The sequence below is a fragment of the Notamacropus eugenii genome, chromosome 1 (assembly GCF_028372415.1).
Source record: "Notamacropus eugenii isolate mMacEug1 chromosome 1, mMacEug1.pri_v2, whole genome shotgun sequence".
In the NCBI taxonomy this organism is placed as follows: domain Eukaryota; kingdom Metazoa; phylum Chordata; class Mammalia; order Diprotodontia; family Macropodidae; genus Notamacropus; species Notamacropus eugenii.
In genome coordinates this window covers 561,100,123-561,114,359 of record NC_092872.1, presented here as the reverse complement: position 1 = coordinate 561,114,359, position 14,237 = coordinate 561,100,123, and the positions used below count along the sequence as shown (strand labels likewise).

The following is a 14,237-nucleotide window of genomic DNA, read 5'->3' as shown; positions in this document are numbered from 1 at the left end:
ATTTAGCTCCTGAGAAAAAGTACCTACTTTCACAAATGAAATAAATGTGTGACTGTAGTAGCCAAGAAATTCCTATAGATGGCAATGCAAGATGCATTTAAAATCCATCCCTGCCTTATTTGAGCAAACGTGTTCCACAAACACATGCAGGGTGTACGTCTTTCTGTGATGATGCAGAGTGGGCAAAGAGTTCTGTCATTTTTAAGTGTCTCTTATTTTTAATAAAAAAGATTGGAAATAAAACTGCCATTTCACACTTGGAAGTAATGATATCACACTGTAAATGCTACTAAATATAGCTTGCCATTCAGATTCAGTTCTCTTTAACAATAGCTTGATATTTGGAGCCAGTTGAAGAATAAGGAAGGCAGCCTTGCAGATTAAATAACCACAAAGACAGCTTCCCAGGGAATCCTCACAAGAATTCAAATTTCCTTTCTTCTATTCCTCTGGGAAAGGCATCCTTACTCTGGTACTGGTATATTCCCTTTGTTTTTGAAAAGAAACCTTCATTTCCAAGAGTACAGGAGAAACAACCACTCCAATAACGCACAAGGTTTCTTCATACAACCAGAGGTTCTTAACAACCTGAATGTGGAGATTATAATTGTGCTTTGAAAAAGTCATGGCCCTGAATTATAACTTCCTGTGTTAACTTCTAACAACATCTTAAAAGAATTGTGGATTTATTAAAGGCTTCAGCATGCTGTTTTGACTATCTTAAGATTTTTTTTTTCTTTTTTGAGACTAGGCAAAGCCATTAGATTTAGATCCAGATGGAACTTTGGAGATCACATTTTTTAACCTCCTCAGTTTACAAGCCAGGGCACATCAACTAAAAGAATGACTTGCCCAGGGTCACAGAGGTAGTAAGTACTTAGCAAAGTGGAGAGATGCACCCAGCTCCTCTGACTCCAAACCCACTGTTTTTCCACTGTACCAAGCTGCCTCACTTACCTTTGTAGTGCTGATAAAAATAAGAAATGCTTAATAGCCATTTAAGTATGCAAGAGATTAATTTTAATCCTCTACCTGAAAAGAAAACCTTGCATTACGTAAAAATGTAATTCTGATCATTTTGATTATGCAGAATGTGTTTATAAAATAATTACAATTTTTGATGGGAGAAAAATATCTGCTAAACCACACTAGCTAGAAAATACAATTCATAGTTCAAAATATTGACTGATGAGTTTTAGATACAGCCACAGCTGTACTAACAGATTTCCAAGAACTAACCAGCTAATAGTCTCTTTTAAGGAAACGATTCATTTTCTCTTCACCCAAACACATGGCATTTGTCTTGCTTTCAGATAGATTTTAAACCATGTGATCTGAAATAATCAGGTTGCAATGAGCTGCTCTAGATGAAAAAGACATACATTAATCTCTTTGGGATCATCTTCATCTATCCTTCTGGGTTTCATTTTGGTGTAGTCTACTGGCAAATCCCAGCAGTCACCCTCATTCAGCTGGAAACACCGACTGTTCATCACTGCCTGTCGCTGTGGTGACATTGGCTCTAGAGGTGTCAAAATGGTACAGCACCCATCTCGTTGTCTCTGCTTGTTCATGCTGAGATCCAAAGTTCCATTTTCATCAACTTCCATATCAGGATTCTGTCAGAAGAAAAGAAACATTGTTAATCAACTTAAAAGATAAACAATTCAATGACTTAACCTGTTGCCTCTAAGCATTTCTTACAATGAATAATGAATTAAATGATATAATATCCTCAGTTAATTTAGAGGTCAGGCATTAAGTCTCCTGCCCCATCCTTGCAGAAGTGGGTTATACAACACCACACTGATACGGGAGAGATAGAGCTTGGCAATTCTGTACTGCCAAACACAGGTGTAAAATTAGCCCCATATTTTTAATATTTTTTTCTGCTTCCTGACTTACTCGAGTGGGGAGGGGCAAGCAAGATTTCCAAAATGAATATCTGCTTTAAACTGATTTCAGATTTAATACTTGATTAAGTGATCAGTTTAGTAGCTAACATCAGGTTTTTTTCCTTTCTAAAAAGCAGGGTGTTTTTGCTGTCTTAAAACTAATAGTCCAAGAATGGAGGAGAGGAAGAGCTGGAACAATTTCCTCATTAATACAAGTTTGCTAGTTCAAAGAAAAGAGAACTGCTTTTACAATGCATGAAACTAATATGAATTAAGGTCCCACCTATCCTAACTTCCCCTAAGCATGCTGACTTGTTTGCTTAGGAAAAACAAAAAACAAACAGAAATAATAAAAAACAAAACTCCAACAACAACAAAAACTAGTACTGGCATTCTGTACAGCAGCTGATGAGCTGTGAAATACAGGGTGGTAGGTTTTGTTTTTTGTTTGTTTGTTTTTTTTTAACATGCTTTGAATTAAATCAGGGATTTAGTTCTTGTCTTTCTGCATGAGGGGAGGGGTTTAGATAAGGGGAAAAAGAAAGGAGAGCAAAAAAGTGCAAGAGAAATAAGAAAACCCACAACCCCCCTCCCTTTGTTTTCTTCTAAGAATGACATTCTCTTGAACAAAATTTTTATTTCAGAGCTGGTGGGAAAGCTACTGCCTACTCAAATGTCTAGCAGCTATCTCTCCTCTGGATGTAATAATATACAGGAAGGCATTTGGGATGAAAATCCCTTCCTCTGGGTTATTACCTCAATAAATTATACCGTATTATTCTACTTGAACACCTTTTGTCAAAGCCCATTCCTGATTTCAGCTTTGATGCTAATTTAAGGCCCTGTAATGTATTTATCCTCTCAAACCTGCCATTTTAATAAATTTAGTGGGGATGAGAGACCTGGAATGGGGTTCACTGGATTTTTTCCCCCTCAGAATCTCTTCCTTCCTAGTCCTTAACCTGTCCACCATTTCATCAGCATCGACCACAACAAACACTATTTGCATGCCATCAGAGACTCCCCAATCTATAGGATAAAAAGCCATGAATATAAAAGAAATTATTTGAAAAAGTAAAGTTACTGACCTTTCGGCATGCATACAAATTAAAATTATTTAAAAAAAAACAAAAAACTACTGTTAGGGCTGTGAGCTCATTATGCATTACCAAGAAGCTTTAAACAACAGGAGGGGGAAAAAAAAAACCTGTTTTTCTGGAGAAGAGTTAAACATGTCTGCCAGTTCAGCCCCTTGCTCTCTAAGCACACAATGCTGTTTCCTCTGAACTGCATCTCTATCCTAAGCCACCCAGTGGCCTTCCGAGGTAGCTCTTAGCTGGGTCTGGTGCATTTCAAATACTCATTTCCCTTCCTCCACTGTCAGCAGCAGAAATCAATCAATTTCCAAGCACCTCTCGATCTCCTTACCACCACCACCCCCACCACCCCCATCCAAAACTCCATATCACCACCTCAATACCAGACTCGCATAGCATTTTAGCATCTGTAATGGTTTTGAATACTGAATGCCGAAGATGATCGAATTAACGAGGAAAGGTCAGTGTGCGCCCCACCTCCTTCAATTTTTTCCCCTTTGTTTCCTGGGCACTGGTTAATGCCCTAAGAGAAAAATTCACTGGCCTTTTTTTGGGGAGGGGGAGGGAAGTGGCGCTTTGAAGAGCTACTATTTGTACATTAGAAGTCACACCCACTGGCAGTCGTTTTTTTTTTTTTTAACTTCATCTAGGCTTTGCAGCCTTTTAAAGATGCTGCATGAAACCAGACCTCTACAGAAGCAACAAAAAGGACTTCCATCCTGCAATCTTGGGGATCATTTGGGAAGTTCCCCGTGCACAGCTACAAAATGTCTATTTTCTATGTCTATTTTCTAATGACTATTTTCCAAAGATATTTTGTAAAAATAACAGCGCGGCTAATGCTTATGGAAGCAGATACTTTGTATATACCGCTTTCAGCCCCCCAGAGAAGCAAAATGAAAACCGCACATTCCTTCTCCTTCCTCTCCTCCTGCCCCTCCCGCTTTTAAAGGGCTAAGCCTTGACCCAGGTTTCTCGGGCTACCGCTGGGGAATCGGCACCATCATCTTTTATTTATTTCACTGCGTTCCGAAAGGTTTTCGCTTTTCATTGGGCGGCAGAGCCCGAGCACGAGGAGTGGGCTGCAAAGCCCGTGCCCGCTCCGCCCGCGCGCGTCGGGGCAGCGCGCCGCGGCTGCGGGGGGACCGGCGGGGCGGGCCGTCGTTACCCGGGCGCAGAGGTCCTGAGGTTTGGTGGAGAGGTTCTGGGGCATCTCCCGGCAGCGCGTGGACAGGTTCAGGATGGCCGTGGCGGCCATGTGCGCTGCCTCCATGTCGTGCGTGTAATCAAAGCTGCTCTTGCTGCAGGTGCTGCTGGCGCTGCTGCCGCCTCCACAGCTCATGTTGCTGCTGCTGCTCGGAGCATAGCTGCTCGTGGTGCTGCTGGTGGGGCTGGAGTTCTTGCAATACCTTTTGGCTGGGGAGACAGAGAGAAAAAAGCCCGAGGGTGACCTGCGAGGAGAAGCACCCTCCGAAAATGGAGGAAAAAAAACCCCAAACTCCAATCCCTTCGCCTCCCTCCCATCCCCCACCCTCTTTCCACCCCCTCACCCTATAAAGGGTGAAATAAACCAACAGCATTTTCTTGGAAAGGGGTGGGGTGGGGTGTGACATTCTTAATGATATAAAATGGACTGATGCGTAAAGAAAAAAAAATGCACATTTCCCCCATTCTAGCATATGTTTGGGAGGCCAGAGATTTTAGAGCGACATTAGAGACCATCTAGTCCAACACTTTCATTTTTAGAAAGGAGAAACTGAGACTGAGAGAGACCTAGTGACCCGCCCAAGGTTGTACAGGTAGCATTCAAACTGACACTAAGATTCCAGATCCATAGCTCTGTGTACCGCAGCGAAACTGGACGTCACTTAACCCTTGATTGGAACCAAAGATGGCAACTTGCTAAGTATTGTATCGGGAAAATAGGGCAGGTCGCCCAAGTAAATATAACTACGCAACTGGAGGAGAAAGGGTGAAAGTAAAGGTTTAGAATCATGGGACTTGGAAATAAACTAGATATTAATCCCCTCCTCCCATTTTACAGATAAGGAAACTAAGGCACAGAGAGGGGAAATTACTTGCCCAAGCTGCCACTCAAAATTCAGTGGCAGAGATGGAATTCAAACCCACACCCTCTGAGTCAAAATCTAGTGCTCTGTCCATAATGTAGGAGGAATGTTCAGGAGATAGGAAGCATGAAACGATGAAAAATAATATCTATTCATAGCTTGGCCACAAACTGCAATAACGTGAAGGAAACAAGCAACTGTGCCCGACAGTCTGGTTAGAGGCACAAGGGACATGGGACTTTCTCTTCCCGTTAAGGATTGCTCATAAGCTCATTTGGTGACTAGGACCTTCCCAGATCACTCATCTGTGAAGCAATTGGCTGGCCTACATTCGAAGGCATGGGGGCTGCAGAACGGTACCAGAAGCTCACTGTGATGACATGTCGGTGACCCAGATTCACAAGAGACCTGGGGACTGCTGTTCCTCAGGCCAAGAGACTGTGCCCTTTGTGAAGGTGAGGGGATGGATTTCTGGCTCAGAATGCTAACCAGGCAAAGTGACTGGTGAGTCTGTCTCCTTGAAAGGAGAGAGTAAACGTAAATGCTCATAACCAGCAAGAAAGGTCAAAAAATAGGAAAGGCGGAGGGAGGAGGAAACTGCAGTCACATCTGGACACTAGCAGGCTCAAGGTAGATTTCTAAACATGACTACTAAATAGCATTCAAAGACAAACTATCTACTACATCTTTCACAATCTTAGGATTTTAATTGTCTCCTCACTGTTCTGCACAATACTTACCTTCATGGGAAGGCTTTTGTTTGCTTATTTTTTTCTTTGAAAACTCATTATCAGTAGCAGTCACACAAGCACTTCATAAGTACTATTAACAAAACTTTAAAACTCCATTATTATGTAGATGAGAAAATGGAGAGAAGTCGCAATCAATGTTTTATGTCACTGAATCTCCTTGTACTACCGTATTTTTCACATAAGTCAGTCTTCAAGCACTGTGATGTAGCGAATATAGCACTGGAGTCGGACAAAGGAAGACCTGCGTCCATATTCTACATGAGACACTTCAGCAGTGTGATTGAAGTCACTCTCAGCCTCAGTTCCCTTATCTATATAATGGAGAGCCCTTCCAGCTTTAAATCAATGATCCTATGACATGTGAGATTTTGAACACAGCACTCAACGTCTTCTAGTAAATAAGGATTAGATGGCCTCTGAGGTCCTTTCTAGCTCTAGGTTTAGGATTTCACAAATTCTAAGTTCCCTTCCAGCTCTGAAGTTCATGATTCTATGGCTTGAGGTCAAGTCCCAGATTCAAAACTTGCTTGCTGTGTGGTCCTAGACAATTCATTTCCCTATGGCTCTATTTCATTCATTGTAAATGAAGATAATACTTGTATTACCTTCTTACTGAGTTATTAGGATGAAAATGCTTTATAAACTTTAAGGTATCATTTAAGTGTGAGATCTCAGTATTAATATATATTATATTAATATGTATAGGGCAGCATGTAGATATATGTCCATATACATATATATGTATAGACATGCTCCCCCACATAGGCACACACACACACACACACATACATACACATATGGCCCAGACTTGTGATTTCATTGATCTAAGTATTTTCCAGTGAGCAAATTCACTGTACTAAGGCAGGTCCGCACTTGCTTTGCAACATATGGTCTTGGAGAGATATCTGAGGTAGCTGAAATTAAGTGACTTGTTCAGGTGTCACAGTGTCAGTACATGGTAGAGGCAGGACTTTCACCCCAATCTTCCTGACTCTTACGCTAGCTCTCTATTATACCACTCTACCTCTCATTATTGTCAATAATTTTAATAAAATGAATAGACAGAAGATTGCTATTTCCACTAAAGGCTGGGTAAATATTATAGATTCAGAAACTCAAGGGAGCTCCCAGCTTCAATTTCAAGTGGAATACATGTTTACTACATGGTATGATTTTGGAGATACATGATGTACTCCTATTCAAAAATCTTCCCCCCTCTTATTCTTGAATTTCTGTTATTAGAATTATATTCATTTGTGTTCAGTGTTATCTGACCTTGTCATCATCTATTAAAGTGTAAATACTCCTGGGAGGGATACCATATTCAATCTCTAACATCCTAGTGTGAATGAATTTTCTTATGTGACAGGAGTCATGGAGAGAGCATAAAAACACTAAACACCTGGGGAAGGCAGAGGGGACTGACAAGGGATGGGATTGACTAAGGATTTGTGTCCTTTCCAATTTTGCCCACAGCCAGGCCTGCTCCTTGCTGTCAGAGTCTTGGACTGGAACCTGGCCACCTGCACACTGTCCCTCCATGTCCTTTAGGCCATCACTAATGCCTCTACTGTGGGTAAGGCTGCATTTGTAAGTGAAAAGAAGACAGGAGAGAGAGAGAGAGAGGGACAGGGACAGGGACAGGGAGAAGGAGGGGGGGGGGGAGAGAGAGAGAGAGAGAAGAAACTAGAATGAACTATGTATATGTAACAAGAAGGACTGCCTCTCTAAGGAAAGCAATCCAGTAGTCCTGCCCTTCGGTATTTCTCAGTGTAAAGTGAGAACTGGAATAAAAAATGTTTGTTGAGTCAGGGAGAAAAATGCCCTTGAATTATTAGGATTAAGGCTGTAATGTCAAAGTATTATTGTGACAAGGTTTGATTCTATACTGAAGAGATTTAATTTTTAAGAACATAGTATAGAATTTCCTTATGAGAGTCATGCAGTGAATAGAGTGCTGGATCTGAGTCAAGAAAACTCATCTTCCTGAGTTCAAATGTGGCCTCAGACAATTACTAGCCATGTGACCATTGGCAAGTCACTTAATTCTGTTTGCCTCAGTTTCCTCATCTGTAAAATGAGATGCAGAAGGAAGTGACAAAACATTCCAGAATCTTTGCCAGGAAAACCCCAAATGGAGTCATGAAGAGTCGGACATGACTGAAAAGACTAAATAACAATGACAACCAGATATGCCCTTCTATATGTTATTTATCAATAAATCAATAAACATTTATTAAGTGCCTACTATGTGCCAGGTGCCAGACATAAGATTTATATCATAGGGAACTCCAGTTGAAGAACTTGCTCTACCAATGCAGATCAGTACTTTCTAAAGCAACTTATTGTCTTAATGTGAGTTACTTGGGGGACTGAGAAGTTACATGATTTCCCAGAGTCACAGAGGCAGTATGATTGGAGGTAGAATGCAACTGAGGTCTTGTTGCCTCTGAGACTGACTGTCTATGTGCTACGCTATGCTGCCTCTTCACAGGCATGTATGTATGTATGTTCCCAAAGTCTTAGTGCAGTCTAAGTTATTTAATATATTTATTTATTGGTTTGGTTTTGTACTCTCTGTATAGAAACTCCGAGCCTTAGAGAGTTGACAGGGAGAGGTTAACTAGGAAGTTAAGTGACTTGCCCATGTCATACAGCCACTCTAAGTTAAAGGTGGGACTTCAACCAAGATTTCCCAGTCTAATTTCCAGGTTGTCATTCTATTCATTATACATGCTGAATAATTCAAAAGCAAAGAATTTTGGAAAGAAAATGACGAGACAAAAAGCACTGGCCTAGGTTTAGGTGGAAAGAGACCACTAGTATACTTAAGTGAGGGGTTAGAGGGATTTGAAATTAGAGGAAAGGCATCTGAGGTCCCTTTCAGTTCAGAGATTCTGTGAGTCTGGGTCTAATTTTGGTTTTGTTTGTGCTGCATGTATGACTTTGAGTCTGGACTTCCATGTCCTTATATTTCTATTTCACGCTAACATACACACATACATAGACACATGTTTATATGTATCTTGAAGTTGTATGCGTATATCTACATATACCCATGTATCCATGCATATAATGTCATTATATTGAATTAATATTTAGTCATTATGACTAAATTAGAGCAATAAACTCCTCCCTATGAGGCAGTTACTTCAGGTATTATTGATTTCCATTTTTTAGATGCTGAAGCTCTGAGAGGTTAAGCCACTTGCCTGGAACCACCCAATTGGTAAATGTTATACTTGGGATCTGAACTCACATCTTTTTGATACCAAGTCCAGTACCTTTTTCTGCTTTTTCCCCTCAGAGCTATTCAAGTGCTGAAACAGGTATGGCCTCATATTCAGAATATCTGGTTCAGATATTCTGAAGATAAGGCCATAGAAACACAATAATCAGGGGCCCAGCATGCTGAATGCCTCCTCATGAAACCCCATCTCAGTTGGGAAATAAAGGACAACTAAGACTATTGAGAGACTGGAAATTAACTCCCTCCTCCCATCCCAGACTGGTGCCACTATAGGTACAATCTGGAAGAATACAGAAGCAATGAGCCACCACTGTCACTAGCACAGAAATGGCATTTGTGCTCTACGTAACAGATGAGTCATCATGGTTTATTTTTTAAAATAGAGTTACGCCTTGTGAACACAGACTCGATTCATTTGCTACAGGTTGGGGCTAAAGATGACTTTTGCACATTAGTTAAAAACTGGTAAGCAGTTTAATCATGGGAAATGAATTGTAGAATATTAATTTACTTAAGAGAGGGTAGGGGAACTTGTTTTCTATTGGGGCCACTGACCTGAAAGAAAAAACCTAAGTCAAGTAAATAATTATCTGCCTTTTTTAAAAGAGAGACAATAAAAAGGACTGCATTCATTTTGCTTCAAAATGAGTGCAAAGGATACAGAAAACTCTCTAGTTACGTAACTCTCTAATGCATGCAGCATATAACATTGTGCAGTATAGTCATCTAATATGATATCATCCCTCTACTAGATAGACCATAAGTTCCACATGAGCAAGAGCTATTTCTTATTTTTGTTTCGTCCTCCAACATCTAATATACTGTTGTTCTGCAAACAGGAGTTAATAAATATTATTTTAGACAAAAGGAAATCTATACATACTTCAGTTTTATTTGAGGGACACATTTGTGTTAAGAGATCTTCTAAACAGTCAAATCACATGATTTAGGTGTTGCTATATATTTTATAAGCACAAAAAATGTGTTATCTCTGAAGGAAAGTAAGCCCTTCCTTTATAATAGTTTGTATTTATATATGGCAACAGATTTTAGAGCACTTTTCCATCCATTGTCTCATCAGAGGCTTAAAACTCTGAGGTAGGCAGAGCAGAAGTTATTCTTTCTATCATAAAGATGAAGAAACTGAAACTCTGAGAGGTCGAGTGATTTGTTCAAGGTCGTAAGAATAATATGGCAGAGCCAGAAGGAGAAAACGGCTTCTGACATCTCACCCTGTGGTGTTTCCATTACCTCCCAGCTGTCCTTGGCTGAGAATGTTTGAGTAATCTTGAATACTTGTAAGGTGCTTTTATCACCTTATTTGGATTACTATTTTGAAAAAAAAAGTATCAGCAATTTAAAATAAATCATTAAAAAAATATAGCAAGCAAAAATAAGTCTAGGTCTGAAATTTTCCTTAGAACACTATCATTTTCAGTGGCACTGCTTATTACCTGGAGTTAGGCGATAGGACTCAGGTTCTCCTGCCTGTTGTGAATAGGTAATTAGATTGCCAATAGCTTACTGAAGCAGAAAGAATTTCAAAACCCCAAATCAATCAAATGTGACAATAGTTATGCTGGCAAAATATGTACCATACTAAGCTATGTACCATACAAACTAAATTGAAATGATCATTTTTGGTTTTATGCATAGTGCTTGGCACATAGTAAGGGCATAATAAATGACTTTTCATTTACCCATTCTTTAAAATAAGGGGGCATGTCTATGTTTTTAAATATATTAGCAAATTAAGGCCCTTTTATTAATCTTCTATTTTTAAGCCATTTAAAGTAACATTGGCAATAATACAAGTCATTTAGCATTTACTATATTTATTTACATGATCACCCCTTTCCTGACCAATCCCAAATCTGGCATATTGTTCATTGTTAAAACAGGGTGGGACTGATGAGTAGGTCAGGATTATGTGAGATAGTTGTTTCTGTTGGTTTCTGCTAGTGCGACATAATTCCCCCAGCCCCTATTCTTAGGCTTTGAAGTTTTGAGAAGACTAATTAAGAGCAGTTCAAGAGATTTCAGTAGTGACTAAAAACATGCTGCCATCTACTTTCAGCAAATAGAATCATTGACGCTGCTTAATGCCAACAATGCACATCCATCCATTCGTTCCTACTATGTACACAATTCAGTTCTAACAGTTAGGGAAAATCCAATCCATTTCTACTCTTTGTACTGTTAATTCATGTATTCAATGAAGAACGTGGACCTCACCTCCAAGGTTCTTTTTGACCTGCCCTTCCTCCCTCTCTCCCTCCCTCCCTCCTTCCCTTCCTTCCTTCCTTCCTTCCTTCCTTCCTTCCTTCCTTCCTTCCTTCCTTCCTTCCTTCCTTCCTTTCTTCCTTCCTTCCCATCCTTCTCTCCTTCCTTCCCTCTTTCCTTCCCTTGTCTCCTCTTCTCACCTAGAAGTACAGGAGGTATTTGTGGGCTGATCCCAATACTAGATGGCAGGCAATTGGCAGGAAATTTGACCTGCCCCTTTTCTGACCTGGGCCAGTTTGCCCCTTTTTAGGCACTTTGTTCCCTCTCCTTCCCATTGGGGTTTACCATATTAATGTCAAACAGTGTAGACATCAGATTAGCATGGTCCACTGCAGCTCAGAAGTCAGAAACTCATAAGATCTGCCAGTATCTGGGCTTATAGGCTTGTGCCACCCCGCTTGGCTTGACTTATTCTTACCAAGCCTTTAACAGTTTCCTATTGCTTTTAATAGCCATAACAATGCATTGTACCAGAAAAGAAATTATTTGGAGAACACTCTGCTCTCAAATATACTTATTCCTCAACTAATGGCCAAGAAGGAACAACAACCTAATGGAGGAAAATGTCTGAGCAGTTAGGTATGCTAGTTGTGTGTTTTTAATTTGGGTCTAGGCGTGTTTTTAATGATATGGAAACTCCCTCCAACAAGTAAAGATCAGAAGTGCTGGGGGTTTAAGTGTCTAGCTTAAGGTCACACTGCTGGAATGCAAGAATGGCAGGGCTTGAGTCCAGTGCATCCTGATACCAGGGACTGTGCTAGCTATGACACAGCTAGCCACGTTGTTCCTCATGGCTAGCTGTGTACAAAAGTTAATAATTGTTGAACCTGAAGTATTTTCACTAGTTTCTAACATCTGCAAGAGCCTTGTTGGCTTATGTTAATGACTCCAATCTCTTTTAATTTTTCTCCTAGTTCTAAGTCCATGGTCCTAGGATGCTAAAGATATCCTTCCTTCTGATGCGTACTATATACTAAGTTCCTGAAAAAAATGCATTACTATGTTCTTACAAGTACAAATCTGTATGAAAATAAGAAAAAGAGAATAAAGAACTAGAATGTATTAAAATTCTGTTAGGCAGGCTACTCTAATTTGCTTTAGACCCAGAATTTCTCCAACGTAGTTCTGAGGTGAATGTGAATGAAAATAGCTGTTCAATAATCCCATGAAGTTGTCTTTACCTTCCTGGAGTGTATAATGAGTATAATAGGTTATTTGAGATGTTTTGTTTCTGTATTTCTTCATGTGTGCTTCTGAGTTCTTTTATATCTGATAAATTTTCCATGGCAGAGGAAATAACAATAATAACAAATAATAATAATAATAATAATAAAGCTCTGTAAGGTTAGCAAAGCAATTTACAAATATTTTTTCATTTTATCCTCAAAACAGTTCTGGGAGGCAGCTGCTATTACTGTACACACTTTACAGATAAAGACTTAACCCAGCATCAGGCAAGCTGGTGTCTGAAGCTGCATTTGAACAGGGGTCTTTCTGACTCCAAGCACAATACTCTCTCTGCTCTGCTGCCTAGCTGCCTGATTTCTGTTTCTTTTGAACATGGAAAGGACCCAATACCCACATTTTGGGGAAACCTTAGATATAAACATACCTAAGTTTTGTTTTAGTGTTTCCCCAGAGTTTTCTTCCAAGGTGGATTCAACAGGCTAAAGTGAGAGAAAAACTTAACTCTTCAGACTACCCTAAGATGACTCTTAATCCATGTGAGTACACAGCTTTGGGAGGAGGCCCCATGATCCATGGGTATAATTATTAAGATGCTTATCTTAGACATAAGAAGACCTGGGTTCAAGTTCTGCCTGAGAGATATGTGCCTTGCTCAGAGTCACACAACTAGTATGTGCGAAACACTCAGTTTTCTCAGAGAAGATTAGACCAGATGATCTCTAGGATCCCTTTTAGCTACAAACTATGATCAAATGATCCATGTAGGTTATCTCAGGTCTTCACACATGTTAAGTGGCTCTACTGAATCTGATCATTTGAAATAGGATTCTGTTATTGAAGCAAACTTTCCAAGCAAACTACAATTGTGAAGTGAAATTCTCCATGGAAGACAAGACTTTTTTGAAAGGAATTTTCCCCACAAATTACCTATGGAATATAGATGCATCCATTTATATGACCTACTAAAGTGAACTAATCACAAAATGTTTCTAGAGTACCTCTGATGTGTTCAGTATTGCACTATGCATTATGCGATACAGTAGAAGACTGAGACCCTACCCTCAAGGAGCTTACAGTCTATCTAGTATGGGAGACTAGACATAAACATATGAAGCAATTAACTGAGACAAAGTACAATAAATTAATAAATTTTACATTATAGACAAAGGAATGAGATAATAATAATGAGATAATAATTATTAGGAAACCAGTTGCAGATAATTATTGCATAATTATTGCATAATAAGTTAAGAGGAGGAACAAGTGAACATGGTTTAGAACTTTCAGAGAAACTCCTCAGGGGAGGTGCCATTTGGGCTAGAATTTGAAAGACAGATAAAATAGTAGGCAGTAACGGGGAGAGAAAATGCTAGGTAAGGGAAAAAGAATGGGTAAAATCAGTAAGGTAGGAAGGCTCAAGTGGTACATGTGGATGTATATAGATGGATTAGGAAGTATAACAAGGAATCTGACCTTAGGAAAGCAGTGTTATAGGAAGATTCATCAGAGCAGTAGGTGCAGCATGGATCATAGGGAAACTGGAAGCAGAAAGACCAGCTATAAGGGAATTATAAGAATCTAGGAGTGAGCAAAGAAGTATTGTAACTAAGGTGATGATGTTGGGAACAGAAAAAGAGGTGAATTTCAAAGTTATGCAGACTCATAGATGTGGAAGATGAAGAAAAGGAAGAGGTCAAAGACAA

General features: G+C 39.7%; 1 protein-coding gene across 1 annotated transcript in view; it reads right to left on the bottom strand.

The window, feature by feature from the left end:
- MYT1L (myelin transcription factor 1 like) overlaps nucleotides 1-14,237 on the bottom strand; it is a 301,089-nt gene that overhangs the window by 137,693 nt on the left and 149,159 nt on the right. The window contains exons 11-12 of the mRNA XM_072634320.1: nucleotides 4,161-4,408; nucleotides 1,383-1,619 (exon numbers count right to left, since the gene is read on the bottom strand). Of these exons, the coding sequence (XP_072490421.1) occupies nucleotides 1,383-1,619; nucleotides 4,161-4,408 (485 nt within the window). The remainder of the gene's footprint in view (nucleotides 1-1,382; nucleotides 1,620-4,160; nucleotides 4,409-14,237) is intronic.